The 18,457-nt window shown below is 59.2% G+C and overlaps 2 protein-coding genes across 3 annotated transcripts; one reads left to right on the top strand and one right to left on the bottom strand.

Annotated features, from left to right (window-relative positions):
• Positions 1 to 116: 116 nt before the first annotated feature.
• PLTP (phospholipid transfer protein) lies at positions 117 to 4,668 on the bottom strand. 2 transcript variants are annotated; one of them, XM_071572872.1, is made up of 16 exons: positions 4,367 to 4,668; positions 3,443 to 3,595; positions 3,142 to 3,241; positions 2,942 to 3,070; positions 2,649 to 2,804; positions 2,441 to 2,504; positions 2,259 to 2,322; positions 2,051 to 2,142; positions 1,738 to 1,914; positions 1,531 to 1,590; positions 1,271 to 1,432; positions 1,025 to 1,092; positions 907 to 949; positions 692 to 755; positions 534 to 610; positions 117 to 440 (listed from the first exon to the last, which is right to left on the bottom strand). In XM_071572872.1, exons 2-16 carry the CDS (start codon positions 3,552 to 3,554, stop codon positions 300 to 302), a joined length of 1,509 nt encoding a protein of 502 aa, XP_071428973.1. In that variant the 5' UTR covers positions 3,555 to 3,595; positions 4,367 to 4,668; the 3' UTR covers positions 117 to 299. The 2 variants fall into 2 exon arrangements, with proteins under 2 accessions (XP_071428973.1, XP_071428974.1); XM_071572873.1 differs by having other exon boundaries at positions 3,443 to 3,561.
• A 1,554-nt stretch (positions 4,669 to 6,222) lies between these two features.
• On the top strand, positions 6,223 to 18,013 carry PCIF1 (phosphorylated CTD interacting factor 1). The gene is made up of 17 exons (XM_071572970.1): positions 6,223 to 6,329; positions 6,558 to 6,666; positions 9,279 to 9,417; positions 9,570 to 9,694; positions 10,119 to 10,256; positions 10,421 to 10,551; positions 10,790 to 10,944; positions 11,167 to 11,314; positions 11,513 to 11,596; positions 12,308 to 12,407; positions 12,572 to 12,734; positions 13,888 to 14,060; positions 14,884 to 14,970; positions 15,456 to 15,640; positions 15,733 to 15,826; positions 16,048 to 16,223; positions 16,974 to 18,013. Exons 3-17 carry the CDS (start codon positions 9,294 to 9,296, stop codon positions 17,224 to 17,226), a joined length of 2,136 nt encoding a protein of 711 aa, XP_071429071.1. The 5' UTR covers positions 6,223 to 6,329; positions 6,558 to 6,666; positions 9,279 to 9,293; the 3' UTR covers positions 17,227 to 18,013.
• Positions 18,014 to 18,457: the final 444 nt, after the last annotated feature.

The raw sequence follows: 18,457 nt of genomic DNA, 5'->3' as shown, positions 1-18,457 counted from the left end.
TGGCTGCTCCCAAGGACCTGAGCTGGGCAGCAGCACCAACTGCCTCCTTCCCATCTCCATGCCATGTGCCCTGTATGGGCACATCCTCCAAACAACTGGGCTGTGCATTTGGAGGCAGGTGGTTTATTAGTGTAATGAGAAGGGGTGCAGCAGGGGTTCCCAGAGCGTCCCTCTCCACCTTGCTGCGCCCCACCAGGGCATGGGCACCCTGAGGATGTGCCAGTGGTACCGGGGAAGCTGCTTCCTACCTACAGTCTACAGGTCCAGCCCGGGATCGGCCCTTGGTCCTGGGAGAAGAGCTAGAGCGAGCCGGGGTCCAGGCTGGGCTCTGCTGGCTGGGAGCTGGTGAAGGCAGCGGCCGTGGGCACTGGGCGGTATTTCTCAATCACCTCCCGCAGTCCCTTGGTGAAGTGGAGATCAGCTCCCACCGTTAGGAATCCCTGTGGGGGAAAATGGTCAGCATGAAGCTGGGGGTTGAGGGTGCCTTGCCCAGCAGGACGTGGGGGCCCGGACTGTCCCATCCTGCCACGTACCGCGTGGTTGGTGACCACCTCCCTGGTGAAGTCCATGCCTTCAGGCAGGGGAATCTGCACTCCTTTCTTTGTCCTCTCTGCAAGGAGGGAGAGATGGGGTGAGACTGAGCCCTGCTGAGCCTCTGTCCAATCCACCTGCACAGGAGTGCAGTGCCTACCATTAATGATGGGCATGATGGTCAGCTGCAGCAGGGTCTTCAGTGGGGCCTGCAGTGAGAACAGCTGTGGGAGGGAAGCTGGGGTCAGTGCAGAGGCAGAGCTGCCAGCCAGGGGAGGGAGGACTGCAAGTGGGAGTCCCGGGTGGTCAGCACGTCCCCAGCCCACCCTGCACTGGTTGGGTGGAAGGGCCCCCAGGCCATCACTGTGCACTCACCGCCAGCGACTCCAGTGCTGACTGCTTGGAGTAGATGCGAAACCTGGAGGGGAGGAAGTAGCTGTGAGTGGGGTGCAGACAGGACCCTCCTCATGCCCCCACAAGACTCCAGCCCTACCGTCGCAGGTCCAGCTGCACACGCAGTGCCTTCCCTTGCAGAAACACCTTGGCACTCAGCTTGGTTTCCTGGGGAGAGAAAGGGCTGACTCACAGCAGGCAGAGGGATGGCCAGGCCAGCAGCTCTTCTCACCCCACAGACCCAGTGTCCCTCTGCTTTGGGACACCAGTGCCTTTCTGTAGAGGATGGCAGATAGTCCTGCGTGCACTGGGGTGACCTCACAGGGAGCCCTGGCCTCCCCCTCACCATGGCCATGCTGGAGAGCTGGACGGGTGGGCGGTCTGGGGGCACCAGTGAGATGTTCAAGAAGGCAGAGACGGAGACAGAGGTGCCTGAGGGTTTGATGATGCAGCGGGGCGGAGCAGAGACCTGCAGCACCAGCCGGAGCGGAGCATCCACGGAGGGGCTCTGAGGACAGCAAGTGAGCTGGAGGCAGGGAACAGGGCAGGGCTGTGCTCTGCCCCCCTGCTCTCCTGTACCTCCCACCCAATCCATGGGCTCCTCACCAGCATAAAAATGGTCCCGAAGAAGGTGGCTCTCAACAAAACCTCCAGGTCCTTGGGCACCTGCGGGGAAAACAGACCACCAGAGAGAAAGTGAGATGCTGCAGTGGGTCCCAGCAGAGCTGCTCCCTAGACTGCACCTCTTCAGCTCTGTGGCACAGCCCAGCCCTCCCTCCTGCCTGCACATGGCCAGTGTCTGGTGCTCCCTACCTTCTCCCCCTGCAGCTCTATGTTCAGCACTCCTGCCTGGAAGTATGCAAGCATGGCTGAGTCGAAGAAGTACTCCGAGAAGGCAACGTAGACCATGCGTTCAGTCTCTTTGATCACTGGCTCCACCGCATGGTTCTCCAGCTCCTGGTCCTCTCTCACCCGGGGGAAGAACATGCCCTGGGCCAAAAGCAGGAGAGGTTCCCACAGCCATGGTGCAGCCCACCCTGCCTGCTCTGGGGAGCACAGCATTCCTGCTGGCACAGCCATTCCCATAGGGATGGGAAACATCAGCAGGACAGGATCCAGTGCACACCTTAAAGTCGAGGTCAAGGGTGTCAGTGGAAATGGATGGATCCCGCAGGAGGGAGTAGTCAATCCCGATGTGTTCATCCACATAGTTCCTCACTGCCAGGGAAGATGTGCTGGCATGACCCTGTCTGGAGCTGCCCAGCAGTCCAATGCCCAACCCTGCCTGGCCCAAGGTGAGCTGAATCCAGTCCCTTACCCAGAGCAACACTCACCAGGCACTGTGTCCAGCAAGGAGTTCAGCAGCACCAGACTGGCGTGCTCCAGGGATGGGCAGATCTGCAAGGAAAGGAACTGGGCTGAGGGGAATCGCTCCCAGGACTAGATGAGAAGCTGCACAGGCAGGACAAGACTTGGCCCACCCTGGGCTCCATCAGCTGTCTGTGCTTAGCCCTACCTGCTGGCTGAGGAGGTAGCGCATTCCAGTGATGATGAAGGTGCTCAGGAACTCATAGACCTTCCTGCAGGACACAAGAGCAGCTCTGCACTGCCTCCTGTCCCTGAGGCTCCATCTCCATTCCAGCACATAGCTGGGCTGGGGAAGCACCAAGAGAGGGTGGGAAGGGGGTCAGGGAGTGAGGCACAGGCAGAGAGGCTGGATGTACCTCAGTGTGCCAGAGAAGCCAGCATGCATTCTGGCAATGGAGGCACTGCAGGTGATGTTAGAGATCTTGAGGCGCCCGGCCTCATCCTTGGCCAGCCGCAGCACCGTGTGGATGTGGACGCCGTCCGCAGAGGCATTGATGGACCCAATGTCATAGCTGGAAGCCAGGAAAGTGCATGAGAGGAGCACACAGCTCCTGCCACCTGCAGGGCAGCAAGGCACCCGTGGTACCCAGCAGGCACAGCTGTGTGGTGGGCTGGTGCCCGGGGCAGCAGGAGTGGGGAGAGAGCTCACAAGAACCAGTAGAGGAGCTGCCTGCGGAAGCGCAAGCTGATGGAAGCGTTGTCGATGTTGAACATGAGGTGCTGCTGGGGCTGGAAGTCCAGGTCGGAAGATGCCAGGTGCAGATCTGTCACCTTGACCCTGCAGGGAGGGGACAGGATGGTCAGATGGACAGATGGACCTGGGGAGCCGCAGGCATGGGCAGCACTCACTGGCTGATGTTGTAGTGGAACTGCCCCTCTTTCCCATGCAGGTCTGAAATGGTGATGTTCTGTAGCTCCTGCTCCACAAAGCGCAGCCCCTCCTGCTTCACTGCAAGGCAAAGTGAGCCTGGACTGGGACAGCCAGGCTGGCTGCCACCCCCAGCAGCATCACCCTCCCAAGCCCTCTGCTCCTCCCTGGCCACCCCGCAGGTGGACAGAGCAGGCAGAGCCCTGCACAAGTGCAGACCCCAGGAGCCAGGCGTCCAACCTTCCTGTCTCCCAAGCCCCAGGATTTCAGCCGGCTCCTTACCCAAGTCCAGCCCCTTGGAAGTAATCCGGATCTTGCAGCCAGGGGGGCTGTGCGAGGTTGTGACCAGCCAGGGCAGGAGGAGGAGGAGGAGGAGGCAGCTGCCGGCAGCCATCTCACACTTGGAGGCAGAGAACAGGGTCTGCACGGGCTGGCCTGGCAGAGTGTGCAGGGGTCAGCACAGGCTGGCCCGTGGGGCACACAGGGCACTCTCGGTCACCTTGGGAGGGAGGTGGCTGCTGCCCAACCTGCCCCGGGGCAGGAGATGGCCGCAAGGAACACCCCACGGCTCCACTGTTCCCCTTGAGACCACCCAGTGCTGCCCAGGTCCCCTTTACCTGAACTCCCTGGACCAGGAGCCCTCGAGGGGCACAGCCCCCGCCCCAGGGTGCCGCACACAAGCCCCAGCACTGGCCCTGCGGGGCGCGGGAATCCCACATCCCCTGGGCACACCCACTCCAGATGTTCCCACCGTCCTGAACACACCCGGCTCCCCAAACCGCACGGCCAGGCGCCAGCCCCGTGCGTGCTGCTGCAGAGGGGAGACCCAGCGCCCCGCAGAGGAGGGACCCCTCGCCCGTGGGGCCTCCCCACGATCCTGGCAGCTTCCCGAGATGTGCCGCCTGCCCCCACGCTGGGCTGAGACGGGAGCTGAAGCCCGTCCATCCCGGAGCCACAGGCAGAGCTCCCTGTCAGGCTGCGGGATGGAACGGGGCTCCCCCACAGCATTTCCCCCAGTTCTGTGAAAGGAAAGGATGGGGGGATCCCCCTCCCCGGACTGTGGGATCGGAGGGGGCTCTCCCCCAGCGTTTTCCCCCGTTCTGTGAAGGGAGAGGATGTTGAACCCGCTCCACAGGGCCCGGAGCCGCCGTCCTGCCCCGAGGCTGGGGGCTGCCCCCGCACAATGCTGGCTCTGTGGGTACTTACAGCGAGGATTTCTTCGGCTCCCCGGCGTGGGGAAGATGAATCACGTGAAGGCAGGAGGGAGGGAGAACACCACCAGCTCCAGGAGTTTCTTTTAAGCTGGCTGAGGTTTCCCTGCCTTTATATATCCCCAGTTGCCACTCCTTGCGAGCCCACAGCTGGGAGGAGACAGCGGGACAGACGGAGGGACGGGGAGGATGCAGGTCCGTGTCCCGCCGAGCCCGGCTCGCTGCCAGCCCCAGCAGGACAGTGGCTCGCTCGGTCACCCGGCTCCAGGCTGGGCACGCAGCCTTCTTCCCCCCAAAGCCGCGGCTCCTCGCATGTCCCACACACACAGCCCCAGCTCCGGGGCTCCCCTGCGAGGCACACACGTGAAAACAGGACTGGGAGGGTCGCGGTGTTGGCGAACCCCCCAGTTTGGGTTATGCAGCCTCTGGCAGTGCTGAGCTCCCCCGGGTCCAGCACAGGCTCTGTGGCCCCGGGCCGGGCTGTGCCGGGCTCTGGTTCGTGCACACGCGTGACATGAGCCCCAGCAGAGAAGCTGTCGAGGCTGTGGACCCTCCGTGCTGCCCCCTCGGCAGCTGCCCCGGCCCCTGGGACCACTCGGGCAGCTCCGGGGCTGCGGGACTGGCTGGCCCTGCCCGGCGTGCTGCCGGCAGCCTGCAGGTCACAGCACCGCGAGGGACACTGGCAGTGTCCCCGGCAGCGCCCATGCCACCATCCTGCTCCATTCCACCCGTCACGGGCAGGACTGGCAGGGCCTCAGCCCGGGGCTTCTTCCCAAAAATCCTGGCTGGAGGATCCATGCCAAAGGGCTTGTCCCTGACCTCGCCAGTCCCTCCGGCCACTTAAGCCGCCTGGCTCCGGGACACTGACCCTCCGCAGAGTCCCCTCTGCCCCCAGGGGTCAGTCTGAGCCGGCCCTTTGTGCCCCGGGCAGCGGGACCGGGCTGGGGGCCCAGCGGGGGAGCCCCAGTGCTTACACAGCACTGACCCCCCCCGAACTGCTGCGCCAGCACTAACTCATTAAACTGACCCCGGTGCTCCCGGAGCAGAGGGCAGCGCTCCCGGGACAGCGACTGCGATGGGAAGAAGGAAACCCCTTGGGAAGCTGGGCGGGGGTGTCCCAGAGGGAAGGGGCAGGACAGGGACCGTGGCTGCGGGGGGTGGCCCCGCCGCTGTCCCTGCCCGTCCCCACGGGGACCGTGGGCCAGCAGCAGCCCCCGGGGGGCGGACGGGCGCTCTGCAGGGCTGGCACGCCGGGGCTCAGCTCCTGCAGCCCCCCCGGTACCCCCGAACAGCGGAGTGCCCTTCCCCGCCCCGTGTCACCCTCCGGCAGAGTTAACGCAGCGCCGGCAGCGGCCGCGGGGCGAGCGAGGGACCCCCGGGGTCTGCGGGGCAGGGATCGTGTCAGCGCCGCGCCCCAGGGCCCTCGGGGACCAGCAGGGACCACCGGCAGGGCCGGGGAGCGCCGCTGTGCGCCGCGGGGGGCGGAAGCTCCGCACCCCGCACATCAGAGCGGCCCCTCCCGGCGCCGCCGCCTTCAAAGGGCCTGTGGTGGCGACCGCGCCCGTCAGTGCCGGGAACCGCCCGCGGCGGGGCCGCTCCGCGCCAAGGGGCCCCAGGACGGCCCGGGTGGGGCCGATCCGACCCAAAGGGGCTTGTCCGCGCCAGAGCGGCCCCGGGGATGGCCAGTCCGCCCAGAGGGGCCCCGGGATGGGCCGGGCGGGGCCGCGCCCCCAGCGGGGCGGTGCCCGCCACAAAGATGGCGCCGGGCGGGCGGGGCGACCGGGCGGGCCGGTGCGCATGCGCCGCGTTGCTTCCCCGAGCGCGGGCTCTGCTCCGCGCATGCGCCCCGCACCCGCGGCCCCGGCGCAAGATGGCGGCGGCGGGGCGGGCGAGGCGGAGGTGGGGCGGCGGCGGACGCAGCGCTGCCCGGTGCCTGCAGCCCCCGCTCTCACGCCCAGGTAAGCGGCGCGACAGCGCGGCCGCGGCCCGCCGTGCAGGGGGAGGCGGCGGAGCGCGGGGGGGCGGCTGGCGGCGGCGGCGGGCGGCGGAGGGGAGGCGGCGCAGGCCCGCGGCCGCCATCTTAGAGCGCGTCCGCCGCCGCCGCCGCGCCCCCGGTGCGCCCCCGCCGCGCCTGCGCGTCCCGCGGCCCCTCCCCGCGGCGCCGTAACGGGCTCCTGTCTCCGCAGCCGCCCCCGCGGGCCAGGCGCGGGACGCCCCGCTATGAGGATGCGGCCCCGGCGCGCCAGCGGCGAGCACGGAGCGACGGCCACGCGTCCCGCCAGGCAGCCCGCCACCGTAAGTACCCGCCCGGCCGGCCGCCGCCCCGCTTAGGCCGCGCCCCCGGACCGCTCCTGGCCAGCCTGCAGACTTGTCGCCGCCGCCGCCTGCGCTCCGCACTCGCTGCGCGCCCGTGGCCGCCCGCCGGGCCCGGCCCGCCGCGCCGAGGAGCTCCGTGCCGTCTCCGCCGCCGGCAGGGCAGCCCCGGGAGCTGCCCGGCAGACACGGTGCCCCGGCCCCAGCTCCCGTGTCCCCCGGGAGCGCCGCCCTGCCCCGGGCCCGCGCTCGGGCAGGGCATGGTACCGGAGGCGGTGGCCTGGCCCCCAGCCTCGGGAGCAGCCCCGGTCCCGGGATGGGGCAGAACCGCGGGGGTGTCCCGGGGGGCTGTCGCTGTTCTCCTTTGTCTGCATTTGCTGTTGTCTTGTACAAAATCCTACCTCGGTGAAATGGAACCAACTACCGGCCCTGTTTGCTGTACCTCCTTACTCTGTGTGTCCTTTCCCCTGGCTGTGGTCGCTGGCTGTGCTGCCGCTCTAGGTTGTAAGCTCTCTGGGCAGGGACAGCATCGTACCGTGTCTGTGAAGCGCTGTATGCATTGCCATGGTGTATAAAAACATTCCGTAACCACCACAAAATGCTTCCTCTGGATCCCTGTCACTGTCTTAAGTCCCAGTGTAGTTACATAAAAGTAGAGTTGCTTCTGCCAGGATTCCTGTTAGTTTGGCTGTTTCCTTTTCCCAGACCTTAAGGGTACTTGGATTTAACACTCGTCAACACTGATCAAGTGATAAAGCTTCTTGGCTACTTCCACTATTCCAGTTTATCCATAAATGGGAGAAGGCAGAGCCAGTGACCCTGTTTGACAGCTCTTTTGAGGGACGGGTGGTGAGAAACACTGGCAGGTCCCTGGAGCTGTGGGTGCCACCCGGGCTGGGCAGGGCTCAGTGCCCAGCGCTGGCTGTGTATTGACACACACCACTTTGGGAGCCCTGGTCCCACCAGTATGTACCAGTTCACTACAGTGTGTGCTCTGTGCAGCGTGCAGGACACAGCACCAGGTGCATGTGCAGATGTGGGTTTACTTTGAATACGAGGAGGAGGAGGGGCTAAACTCCCTTCAGCGGTTCCTGCACCGGCAGAGCTGCCAGGTGAGGCTCCTGCCTTGTGGCACTTCGGGCTGGGGTCTCTGTACCCACAGCCCAGCACGAGTCTGAGCTGGTGCCACTGGCCCAGCTCCCGTGGGCACCTTGAGAAGTGACAGTGGGAGCACAACAGGGTTGAAGTTCAGTATGAAATTGCACAACACACCCCTGATGAGGCTGTTAAAGGTCCACAATTGCAGTGTGTGCTCTGCAGCAGGCACAGGGATTGTTACCTGCCAGTTCTGAGCAGAGCCCCCAGTTCTGCAGTGTCCCACACCTTTCCTTGTGTACCCTGCCTGGAAAGATGGAAACATCTTCCAAGGGGCTGAAAGGGTTGAGTTCTTTGATGCTGATTCCACAGCCAGTGCTGTGGGTACATGAGCTACTGGTCCCTGCTGGCTCCTGCCATTCTGCTCTGCTGAAACAGCCAGTGGGCCTTGTGCACAGGAGGGGTAGCAGAGGGGACAATCCGAGTGACTTGGCCCCAGATCCGAAGTTTTCACTGCAGAGCTGCCGAACGCGGCTCCTCTTGCTGGCACTGCCATGCCCAGGTGAAGAGCACGTTGTGCACAGCTTGTGTTGCTGCCACCCTGACTGCTGGTGTGTCCTGTCAGGTGTCTCCAAGGCCTGAGTAGAGTTCAGTGTCTGAGGTAGCTGGGAATTATGTAAAATGCCTTGTTTCCCCCAGTTCATGGCCAGTGTGTTCCGGGCTGCCAGAGAGGAGCAATCTGCGGTTTCAGAAACTTCCCCGGGGGAAGAGTGGTGACTAAGAGAGGAAAAGCCTGGCTGTTTCCCTCCAGCTGGCAACATTAGATTATGATTAAGAGGAGCTTTATTGTTCCAACAGACCTTCTTTTGCATAACTGTTGTTATGCAGATGAAAAAGCACCAAGGGCCAAAACAGTCTGGCTGAGGCCAAGCAGTTACTGTGGGCCTGGGACATATGGAGGAAAATAATTTTGAAGGTCCCAACGCCCAGCCTGCGGTTCTCTGAACCACAGAAGTTGGTAGTGAAGCTCCAGGGCTATTTTATGTAGCAGACTTTTTTTAATTAAAGCCTTTTCTTTAAATGCTGTGCAGTTATGTGTGGGTGAGTGTTGATTTAAACTGTCTCTGAGGACAACAGGTCAGACATGGCCGGTGGTATTGGTGTGGCAGAAGGTGGCACATAATCACAGGGGAGTGGATGTTATTTTTTATGCTCTCAGTCCTGATGCTCCACTCTTAGGAGGGATTTAGCTGAAAAGTGAATGTTTTGAATGCTGGCCTGAAGAACACCCTGACTGACCCCATTTAACACTCAGCATTCTTCACAGCTTGTTGTGTCCAGAGGAACAGGTGTTTTTCAGGGTTGAGGTGCTGTTTGTGTGCACTGATTCAATCCCTGTTTTATTGTCAGAATGAACTCGTAGTGCTGCAGCTGAGTGGGCCGAGTGGATCTGGTATCATTCCTGCTGTAATTCTGGATGTTGTGTCTGTCTTTCCTAGTGTGGTTGCTGAGAAATGGCCAATGAGAATCACAGAAGCCCTGCTGAGGAAGCGTCTCTCATGAGTCACTCACCTGGCACCTCCAACCAGAACCAGCCCAGCTCCCCCAAACCCATGCGCCTGGTACAGGACCTGCCAGGTACCAGCTGCCCTCGGGAATCCTGCAGGGCCAGGGGAGCAGGGAGGGGGGTACAGAGGGGCTGCCAAGGGAATGATGTGTTTCAGTGTGCTGTGGCAGTGCTGGGGCCTGCAGAGCAGGATGCTCCCTCCTGACTGTTGCTGTCCCCTCAGATGAGCTGGTGCAGGCTGGCTGGGAGAAGTGCTGGAGCAAGCGGGAGAACCGCCCCTACTACTTCAACCGCTTCACGAACCAGTCTCTGTGGGAGATGCCTGTGCTGGGACAGCACGATGTCATTGTAAGTGCACACTCACCTCAGGGGGCTGTGCCAGGACTGACATGGGCCGTGATCTCTGCACCTCAGAGTACAGGTGTGGGAGGGTTTCTGTGCCTTCAGAGCTCTGTGCTGTGCAAGGTTCTGGGAAAATGTTCCCCCTTTGGGTGTGCGCTCAGGTGGTGCTGCTCCAGGTGATCACAGAGCACTCAGGTTGGGGGAGTTGGGGTGCTTTTTTCTCATCCCAATCTTTAAATAAAGTGCACAGGCACAGGTCTACAGGAGAATCTTTTAGCTTTATGCTGGTGTGAATAGTGGTGTTCTTATTTCCATCCATGTGGGAGCTGGGCACAGTGCAATGGAAAGTTAAGGGCTTACAGCCTTTGTTTGGGGTCTGCAGTGGCGGCGGGTGAGCTGATCTGTGCTGCTGTTGTTTGGACTCTCACAGTCAGATCCTCTGGGATTGAATGCAGCTCCAATGCCACTGGAAGGTGGGGTGGCAGATACCTCTGTGGAGAGCAAGCAGAGGAAGAGGAGGTTCTCAGAGGAGGTTCCACCAAGCGGCAACAGCATGAAGAAGCCCAAGGTGGGTGGGTCTGGTGCTGTGAAACAAATATGTGCAACCCGAAACCAAGCTGGAGAGCTCACGGGGGTCTCCTGCCTGGTGTTCCAGTACAGGACTGTTTGGTTTACTGGGCTGCTTCCCCTTTACCTGTGTCTGTGGTGCAGTAATTCATCTTTCACACACAGACTGATGTTCCTGGGAACCCCCCTGCTCAGCCAGTCCCCAGCTCTCCCAGTATTCCAGGAACCTCTGTTTTGAAGGCATGGTGTGTTTCACCTGAAGACAAACAGCAGGCAGCTCTTCTACGACCAACTGAGTGAGTTGTCTCCATTTGTCTTCTGTTCCTCTCTCAGTGAAGGATTAGAGACATGCAGGTTTTCAGACATCTTTGAAGAAGAACCTGGGGTATATAACTTGCCCCTGTATCTTTGCCAGGAGTCTTGGTAGTTCAGCTTCCTGGCTGGGTGAAGCAGCCCAAGGAAGCATCTTTAGGAGTAATATTTGATAATTAGCCAATGATCGGGCCATCCTGGTGACATTTGCTTCTGCCACAGAGTATATTGGGACCTGGATATTCAGACAAATGCTGTGATTAAGCAGAGGGCACCATCAGAAGTGCTTTCTCCACACCCTGAGGTGGAGCTGCTTCGGTCCCAGCTCATTCTCAAGCTGCGGCAGCATTACCGTGAGCTCTGCCAGCAGCGGGAAGGTGAGTTTCTGTTGGGCTCCCTCATTTCCTTCCCAGTCCTGCTGTGCTGTGGTGATCTTTCTTTTGGTTTACATGTGTTTTGTCCCTGTGGTCTCTTCTTGTGATGGTTGTACTTTGGCATTGTTAGTTGTGAATTGATGAGGCTGAACTCTGTGTGATTCTTTATCACATCTTCTGGGCATCTCTGTATCGTATTGATTAGACTCTTCTGTGTGTCTCCAGGGATTGACCCCCCAAGGGAGTCCTTTAACCGCTGGATGTTGGAGAGAAAAGTGGTTGATAAAGGGACAGATCCTCTTTTACCGAGTGACTGCGAGCCAGTAGTGTCTCCTTCCATGTTCAGAGAGATCATGAATGACATTCCCATCAGGTACCATTCACGGACAGGGCACCTTGCTGGGATGGTTCTGTATCCATCTGGTCTGGTGGTTTACCTGCCAGGATTCTGTGCAGTGGTGCTTCCCTCTGGTCGATGAAGTGGTAGAGTGCTTGTAATGGAAAGCTGGGGAACTGGACCTGGCCTTCATGCCTTTGTGAGACTGATGCATATGAATTTAATTTACCTCAGGTTATCCAGAATCAAGTTCCGAGAGGAAGCCAAGAGGCTGCTCTTCAAGTATGCTGAGGCTGCGAAACGGCTGATTGAATCCAGGTGGGGGCTCCTCTTGCAGTGCTGTCACGTTCAGAAAGGAGAAAAGGATTATAGGGGCTGCTCGTCCTGCCTTATCCAGTGCTGGTCATAATCTTGTTGAGGAAAAGCAACGTTAGGAACATATAGAAAAAAACCAGTAGTGCTGGAGACATCTTTTGGTAGAGATATTACTGTAATATGTAATGCCAGGAAGCTGGAATATGTGTGGAGACAAGTGAGAGTTGGTGAAGTACTGTACATGGAATGTCTTTTGTCATCCCTGAGATAAAAACAAGAGTGCTTGGGCACACAGAGCAACAAGCTTAACAGTGGTATTTTGTGTACCTGGTAGGGTTCTGCCACAGGACAGAACTGTGGAAGGTTGTGTGGAGAACCTTGGTGGGGAAAAGGAAAACCTTGTTATCAGGGGAGTTAGAGTCACAAGCTCCTAGGAATATTTGAAAATTAAAGGCAATGTTAAAATGGACCATTGCTGCAACAGATAAAGTTTTGTGAGCCTCTCCTGTTGCAGAGAGGATGACAGTCAGCTACACTGAGTTTTGGAGAGAGCATGGCATGCCCTAGTCATGCAAACATCTGAAAGCCCTTTCTTAGGGAGAACTGGAGGGCAGTGACAGGGCAGGGCCAGATTCCCCTCTGACAGAAAATGTAGGGGAGTGGAATATCTTGCTGTGCAGCCATGGCTTAAATTTTGCCTCTCTGTTTTTGCAGGAGTGCTTCCCCAGACAGCAGGAAGGTGGTGAAGTGGAATGTGGAGGACACCTTCAGCTGGCTGCGACGGGACCATTCTGCCTCTAAGGAGGACTACATGGTCAGTGTCCTGCTGGGCACAGGGGGCCGGGGAGGGGGCACATGGGGAGACGGCTGCCATTCCTTCCCCTCGCTGTGTGCCATGGGAGAGCAGCCTGGAGACTCTGAATGCCCCCAGGGAGTCGGTGGTGGCTGTGTGAGGGACTCTGGTTCCCTGTCCCGCAGGACCGCCTGGAGCACTTGCGCAAACAGTGCGGGCCCCACGTGTCTGCTGCAGCCAAGGACTCTGTCGAAGGCATCTGCAGCAAGATTTACTACATATCCCTGGAGTACGTCAAGCGGATCCGGGAGAAGCATCTTGCCATACTCAAAGAGAACAATATCTCTGGTATGCAGTCGGCTCTGAAGAGCTGTAGGGGTACAGCACTGCAGCTGAAGGCCCTGTGCTGTGGCCTGTCCCCGTTCCGAGCTGTTGGGAGGGCAGCTCTGCATCCACAGGGTGGCATTTCTAAGTCAGAAACAGCCGGTCCTTTGTAGGCTTCAGCTGTCAGTCACACAGTGCCTGTGCAGTGACAGACTGTCTTCCATCAGGTGCTGTGACTGGCTGTAACATCAAATACCATAAATGTGTGATTTGCTGGGATGAAGTAGCTTGTTAGGTGCTGTTCACACTGAACGAGGTGTTTGTTCATTTCCCTGGACTGTTACTTTTTGCCCTGCTGCTTCATGAATTCCTGGCGACAGCTGACATCCCCTTGCCAATGCCAAGTGTTCTCTTCTCCCTGTATTCTCATTTGCCATGTTTCTTCTGAGCACCGTCTGCTCCCCTGTGCCTCCTGGCATGTCAGCACCCTTTCCTGGCAGAGTTCAAGTTCCTTGATCTTTTTTCTGTCCTTTATTCCTAGTTTGTCTGCATACTTCTACCTCTAGTCAGCTTTTCCTTCCTCTATCTGTCTGTAGTCCTTTTCCCTTTTGGGTCCTGGCTCTGCTCAGACTCCCTTCAGGTCCCAGTGTCTGCCTTTTGCCAGTGTTTTTGCTGCTTGTCTTCTAACCCCACTGAGTCAGGGATTCCTTCCAGCTGATCTCTCCCGTGAGCTTCCCTGAAGCTGAGGTGATGGGTAACCATAAGGTGCAGGGAGATTCCTTTGCCTCCTATTTGGCAGCCTGGGAATTTTTCCTGTGCTTTGGATGAGTTTGGGGAAAACTGAAATAGAAACAGTAGCCACAAAGAGTGTTTGTGGTCTGGAACGTGCCTCAGGATGCTGGGGTGGCTGTATGCTGTCTGCACCTCGTCTGGTTAGAGAGAGAGAAACACTGTGAAATGGGTCTTCTCTGTGCTCTGGCCGTGGGAGATGGAATTAGTTTGGGGAATCAGCTCTGAACCCAGGTAGCTGCCTGTGAGATCTGTGAGGGACCCCCACAGTGTTTTTTTGGGAGGAGCACCCTGCTGTTCAGGTCTCTGTGTGTTTGGTGGTGGAGGTAAGACTGGTCCCGAATGCCCTTGGCTTCTCACGGGCTGCCTTTCCCTTCATTCTCTGTAGCTGAGGTAGAAGCCACCGAGGTCCAGGACAGGCTGGTGTACTGTTACCCTGTGAGACTGGCCATCCCCTCCCCACCACTGCCCAGCGTGGAGATGCACATGGAGAACAACGTGGCGTGTGTGCGGTACAAGGGGGAGATGGTCAAAGTGAGCCGCAACTACTTCAGCAAGCTGGTAAGGGCTGGGCCCACTGCCTCGGGGCAGGGTCACCTCAGTGTGCCCCAAGGACAGGGCTGGGCCCACTGCCTCGGGGCAGGGTCACCTCAGTGTGCCCCAAGGACAGGGCTGGGCCCACTGCCTCGGGGCAGGGTGTCCTCAGTGTGCCCCAAGGACAGGGCTGGGCCCACTGCCTCGGGGCAGGGTCACCTCAGTGTGCCCCAAGGACAGGGCTGGGCCCACTGCCTCGGGGCAGGGTGTCCTCAGTGTGCCCCAAGGACAGGGCTGGGCCCACTGCCTCGGGGCAGGGTCACCTCAGTGTGCCCCAAGGACAGGGCTGGGCCCACTGCCTCGGGGCAGGGTCACCTCAGTGTGCCCCAAGGACAGGGCTGGGCCCACTGCCTCGGGGCAGGGTCACCTCAGTGTGCCCCAAGAACAGGGCTGGGCCCACTGCCTCGGGGCAGGGTCACCTCAGTGTGCCCCAAGGACAGGGCTGGGCCCAGGATGGCCTGCTGACACCAAGGAGCTGTCAGACACTGCTCTCGCCTTAGCTGGAGTCAGGCTGCTGCTGGGAGTATTTCCCAGGTATTGGGTCTGTACTCTGGATACGTACTGTGCATCCAGAATGTCATCCTAAACAGCAAGGCAGCCCTTGCTGAGAGACACGTGCTGGTGTGGTGGCTCATTCATGCTGGTGGCTCACACAGTGACAGCAGATGTGCTGACATGGCTCCCTGCAGAGCCCACCTGCTCCTCAGCATCCGTTTCCCTGTCGCAGTGTGTGTGTATTGCTGCTCCTTGGCTGTTCTGGTGTGTTCAGTGGCTGGGCTTTCTCTTCCAGTGGCTGCTCTATCGGTACAGCTGCATTGACGACTCGGGCTTTGAAAAGTTCCTGCCCAGGGTTTGGTGCCTTCTCCGTCGATACCAGGTAAAGTCTCAGCACAGCTGTACATCAGAAAGCCTTGACAGCACTGGGAACTGAACTTGTCTTTGATCTGGGGCAGGGACATGGCTCTGGGAGCCTGGACCAACACAGGGTTTAAACTGGGTCTGTTGTCTGCTCCCAGCATGCTGAGGTAGGAGTATGGTCTGGAGAGTGGTTCTGGTCTTGTCACAAGGGTAATGATTTTTGTGAAGAAAACCTTCAGTAGCTCTTTACTCTGAGGGGCAGCTGAAGACCCACAGGGGTACGAGAGAAAACTGATGGTTTTTCTGGGGCTGGAGTTGGATGAAATCTCTGAAGATTATTCTTGGGTACATGCGGGGACCTACAGGAATTTGAGAAAGGACGAGGGGGCCCTGCATATCTAGAGGAGTGGGTGCATGGACGTGTGGCTCTGGGTCTGTGGTCAGTGAAGGGAGCGGCAGGAGCAGCGAGTGCAGGCACAGCTCACCAGGATTTGCTCTCCTCAGATGATGTTCGGTGTGGGGCTCTATGAAGGGACTGGTCTGCAAGGGGCACTTCCCGTGCACATCTTTGAAGCCCTCCACAAGCTCTTTGGAGTGAGTTTTGAATGCTTTGCCTCGCCCCTGAATTGCTATTTTAAGCAGTACTGTTCAGCCTTCTTGGACACAGACGGGTATTTTGGATCCAGGGGGTGAGTCTTGTGTTCCTTGCTGTGTCTGTGTGGGTGTGTGCCTATGGGATGACTCAGGACAAGCTGATAGGGATCTTTGCTTCTTTCCCCAGCCCCTGCCTGGATTTCTTCCCCATAAGTGGCTCTTTTGAGGCAAATCCTCCGTTCTGTGAGGAGCTGATGGATGCCATGGTCTCTCACTTTGAGGTACATCTACTCATTGGTGGGGTTGTTTGGGATGGAGCTGTGCCATCCATCCTGTTCTCCCCACCCCTCCTGTGCCCTCCTGGCGGGGCTGAGGGCAGGGGCCAGTAACGGTGGCAGCTGCAGCACCGCTCAAAGCAGAAGTGATTCCTTTCCGTAGCACTTACTAGACACGTCATTGCCCAGCCAGTGTTGAAAGGTTGTTCCTTTCCTTGTTGCACTAGAAACTGCTGGAGAGCTCCAGTGAGCCGCTCTCCTTCATCGTCTTCATCCCCGAGTGGCGGGACCCCCCCACGCCGGCGCTGACCCGCATGGAGCAGAGCAAGTTCAAGCGGCACCAGCTCATCCTGCCGGCCTTCGATCACGAGTACCGCAGCGGGTCCCAGCACGTCTGCAAAAAGTAGGCTTTGTTCTCAGATCCCGCTGGGAACACGGCTCTGAAGCCGTGTGACAGAAATATCCTCTCCCAAGCTGAGATCAGTGGGAAGCAGGGAGCAGGCAAGGACAAACGCAGCACATCATCACCCTGGGTGTTCAGGATGAGCAGGCAGCATTGTGAATTCCACGTCCATTTAATGACTGCTAACAGAGCTTGTGAGAGATGTATGCCTTGGGCACGAGTACAGCCGGAACAGGTCACACCTGTGGTGCTCATCTGTACTCCTCTGCCAGCCCTTGGGCCTGTGAGCCAGCTGAGCTGCAGCAGCTGGGTGGGTATCACTGTGGACAGCAAGGACAAGGGCCAGTGGGGGCTCGATCCCCAGTGCAGCAGGCTCACCCCTGCCCTGCTGCTGCGGCAACAAGTCTGAGCAACAACTTGTTTTAGCAACAAGTGCCTGAAAAGTTCTGCTCTCCTGGTTAGGACTGATGCCTCACTGTGATAAGTCCCTTTTGCAGCGAGGTCCCAGCACATGTCGATAGAGAGCCACTGAGGCTGTGCAGCAGGAGTGTTTCCCTCTGAAAGCTCAGGAGCCTCTGATGTACTCAGAACTGCCTGAGGCTGCACAGTGCCTCCACCTCCTTCAGAATGAGGGAAATGACTGGGGCAAATACTTGTCCTAAGGATGGTGGGCAGGAAGAAGAGGAGCAGGTGTCGATGGCTTTGCTTGGGCCCAGGGGAGGTGCTGATGCATGTGCTCTTCCCTTGCAGAGAGGAGATGTACTACAAGGCTGTGCACAACACAGCCGTCCTCTTCCTGCAGAACAGCGCCGGCTTTGCCAAGTGGGAGCCCACGCCAGAGCGACTGCAGGAGCTCGTTGCAGCCTATAAGCATTCGGGCCGGACCCTCAGCTCCTCATCTTCTTCCTCCTCGTCCTCCTCCTCCTCGTCCTCCTCTGCAGCAGACAAAGAGCGGGAGCTGGGCCGAGAGCAGAGCAGCAGCAGAGAGACTAATCCTAACTAAGGAGAGGTGTGAGGCAGCAGAGGAGGTGCCAACAGCCCCGGGGCTGGCCGGGGCAGCAGAGACTGCTGAGTGTGCAGCACCAGCCCGGGACTCCTGCACAGCAGCTCCACGGCACCTGCTCTCCCCTGCGAACTGCACAGCGGCCCCCAGGAAGGAGCTGGGAGCGTCCGGCCGCCAGCGGGAGAGGGGGCTCAGCCACGGCCCTCGCCGGGGGCAAGGGAGCCCCGTGTGGCACAGCAGGAGGAGCCGGGTAGTGCCGAGGGAAGGGGCAGCCAGAGCTGGGCAGCAGAAGGACAGTGGGACAGATGGCGGGACGGGTGGCAAGCGCGAGTGCTGGGCGCTGAGCGCCGCGGCCGGAGGGGCCCCGGCAGGAGAGGGACGGGCAGAGCCCGGGGGCTCCTGCGGCCGGACGGGCCCCAGCACAGCTCCGTGTCCATAGTGTAAATAGTTCTGTCCGTGGCGCCCACGCTCCTGGCGGGGCTGCTCCCATTGCATCTGTGTTTTTTTCCCATGTGTGAGTCCCGTGTTTGGCGACACTGTGTCCTGGAGAGGGGAGGAGCGGAGAAGAGGAGTTTCTTTGGTGTGTAAAGATGTCTTTGCAGCTGTTTTGTAGTCGTTGTGGTTTTTATGCAGAGCCTCTGGGCTTTATTTAACCTTCTTGGGTTTTGTTTTGTAAGGATTAATTTAACACCGCTAACCATTTTATTACTTTTATCAAGAAGAGCAAAGTCTATTTTTGATTTCTGTTTCCTAGTTCTTAGGAACATTAAAACCAGCATACAGCTCTGCTTGTGTCCGTGCCTTTCCTTCTCTGGCATCCAGGGTTTGTGTTCACCCCCTGTCCAGCCTCTGCCTGGGTGGAAGGTGAGGAAAACATTGAGGTTTGTTTTTTTCAGAACTATCTGGTGTCCACCCTGTTCCGTGTGGCCCTGACCTGGTGAGTTTTGTTTCCTAAAGACCAGTGTGAGCCTCTGAAGCAGCGTAACCATGCAGCTCCTGACTCTTGGCAGCTCCAGTGTGGATTTGGTGCTCTCCCCTCAGAGGAACACGGGCAGCTGGTCTGCCCTTGGACCCCTCAGGGCAGCACATCGACCTCTTTTGTGGGATGCCACAGCAGTGACAGTGCTGGAACAGTGTCAGTGCTACTCTGGGGTGGGCAGAACTGCCCTGTCCCACACTCTGCCTCCTCCCAGAGTCTTTGCAGCTCTTCCAAGATACTTCTGACAGAGGC

Source organism: Pithys albifrons, chromosome 18 (assembly GCF_047495875.1).
Source record: "Pithys albifrons albifrons isolate INPA30051 chromosome 18, PitAlb_v1, whole genome shotgun sequence".
NCBI lineage: Eukaryota > Metazoa > Chordata > Aves > Passeriformes > Thamnophilidae > Pithys > Pithys albifrons.
The sequence above is the reverse complement of the archived record's forward strand: the minus strand, read 5'-3'. Positions and strand labels throughout refer to the sequence as shown.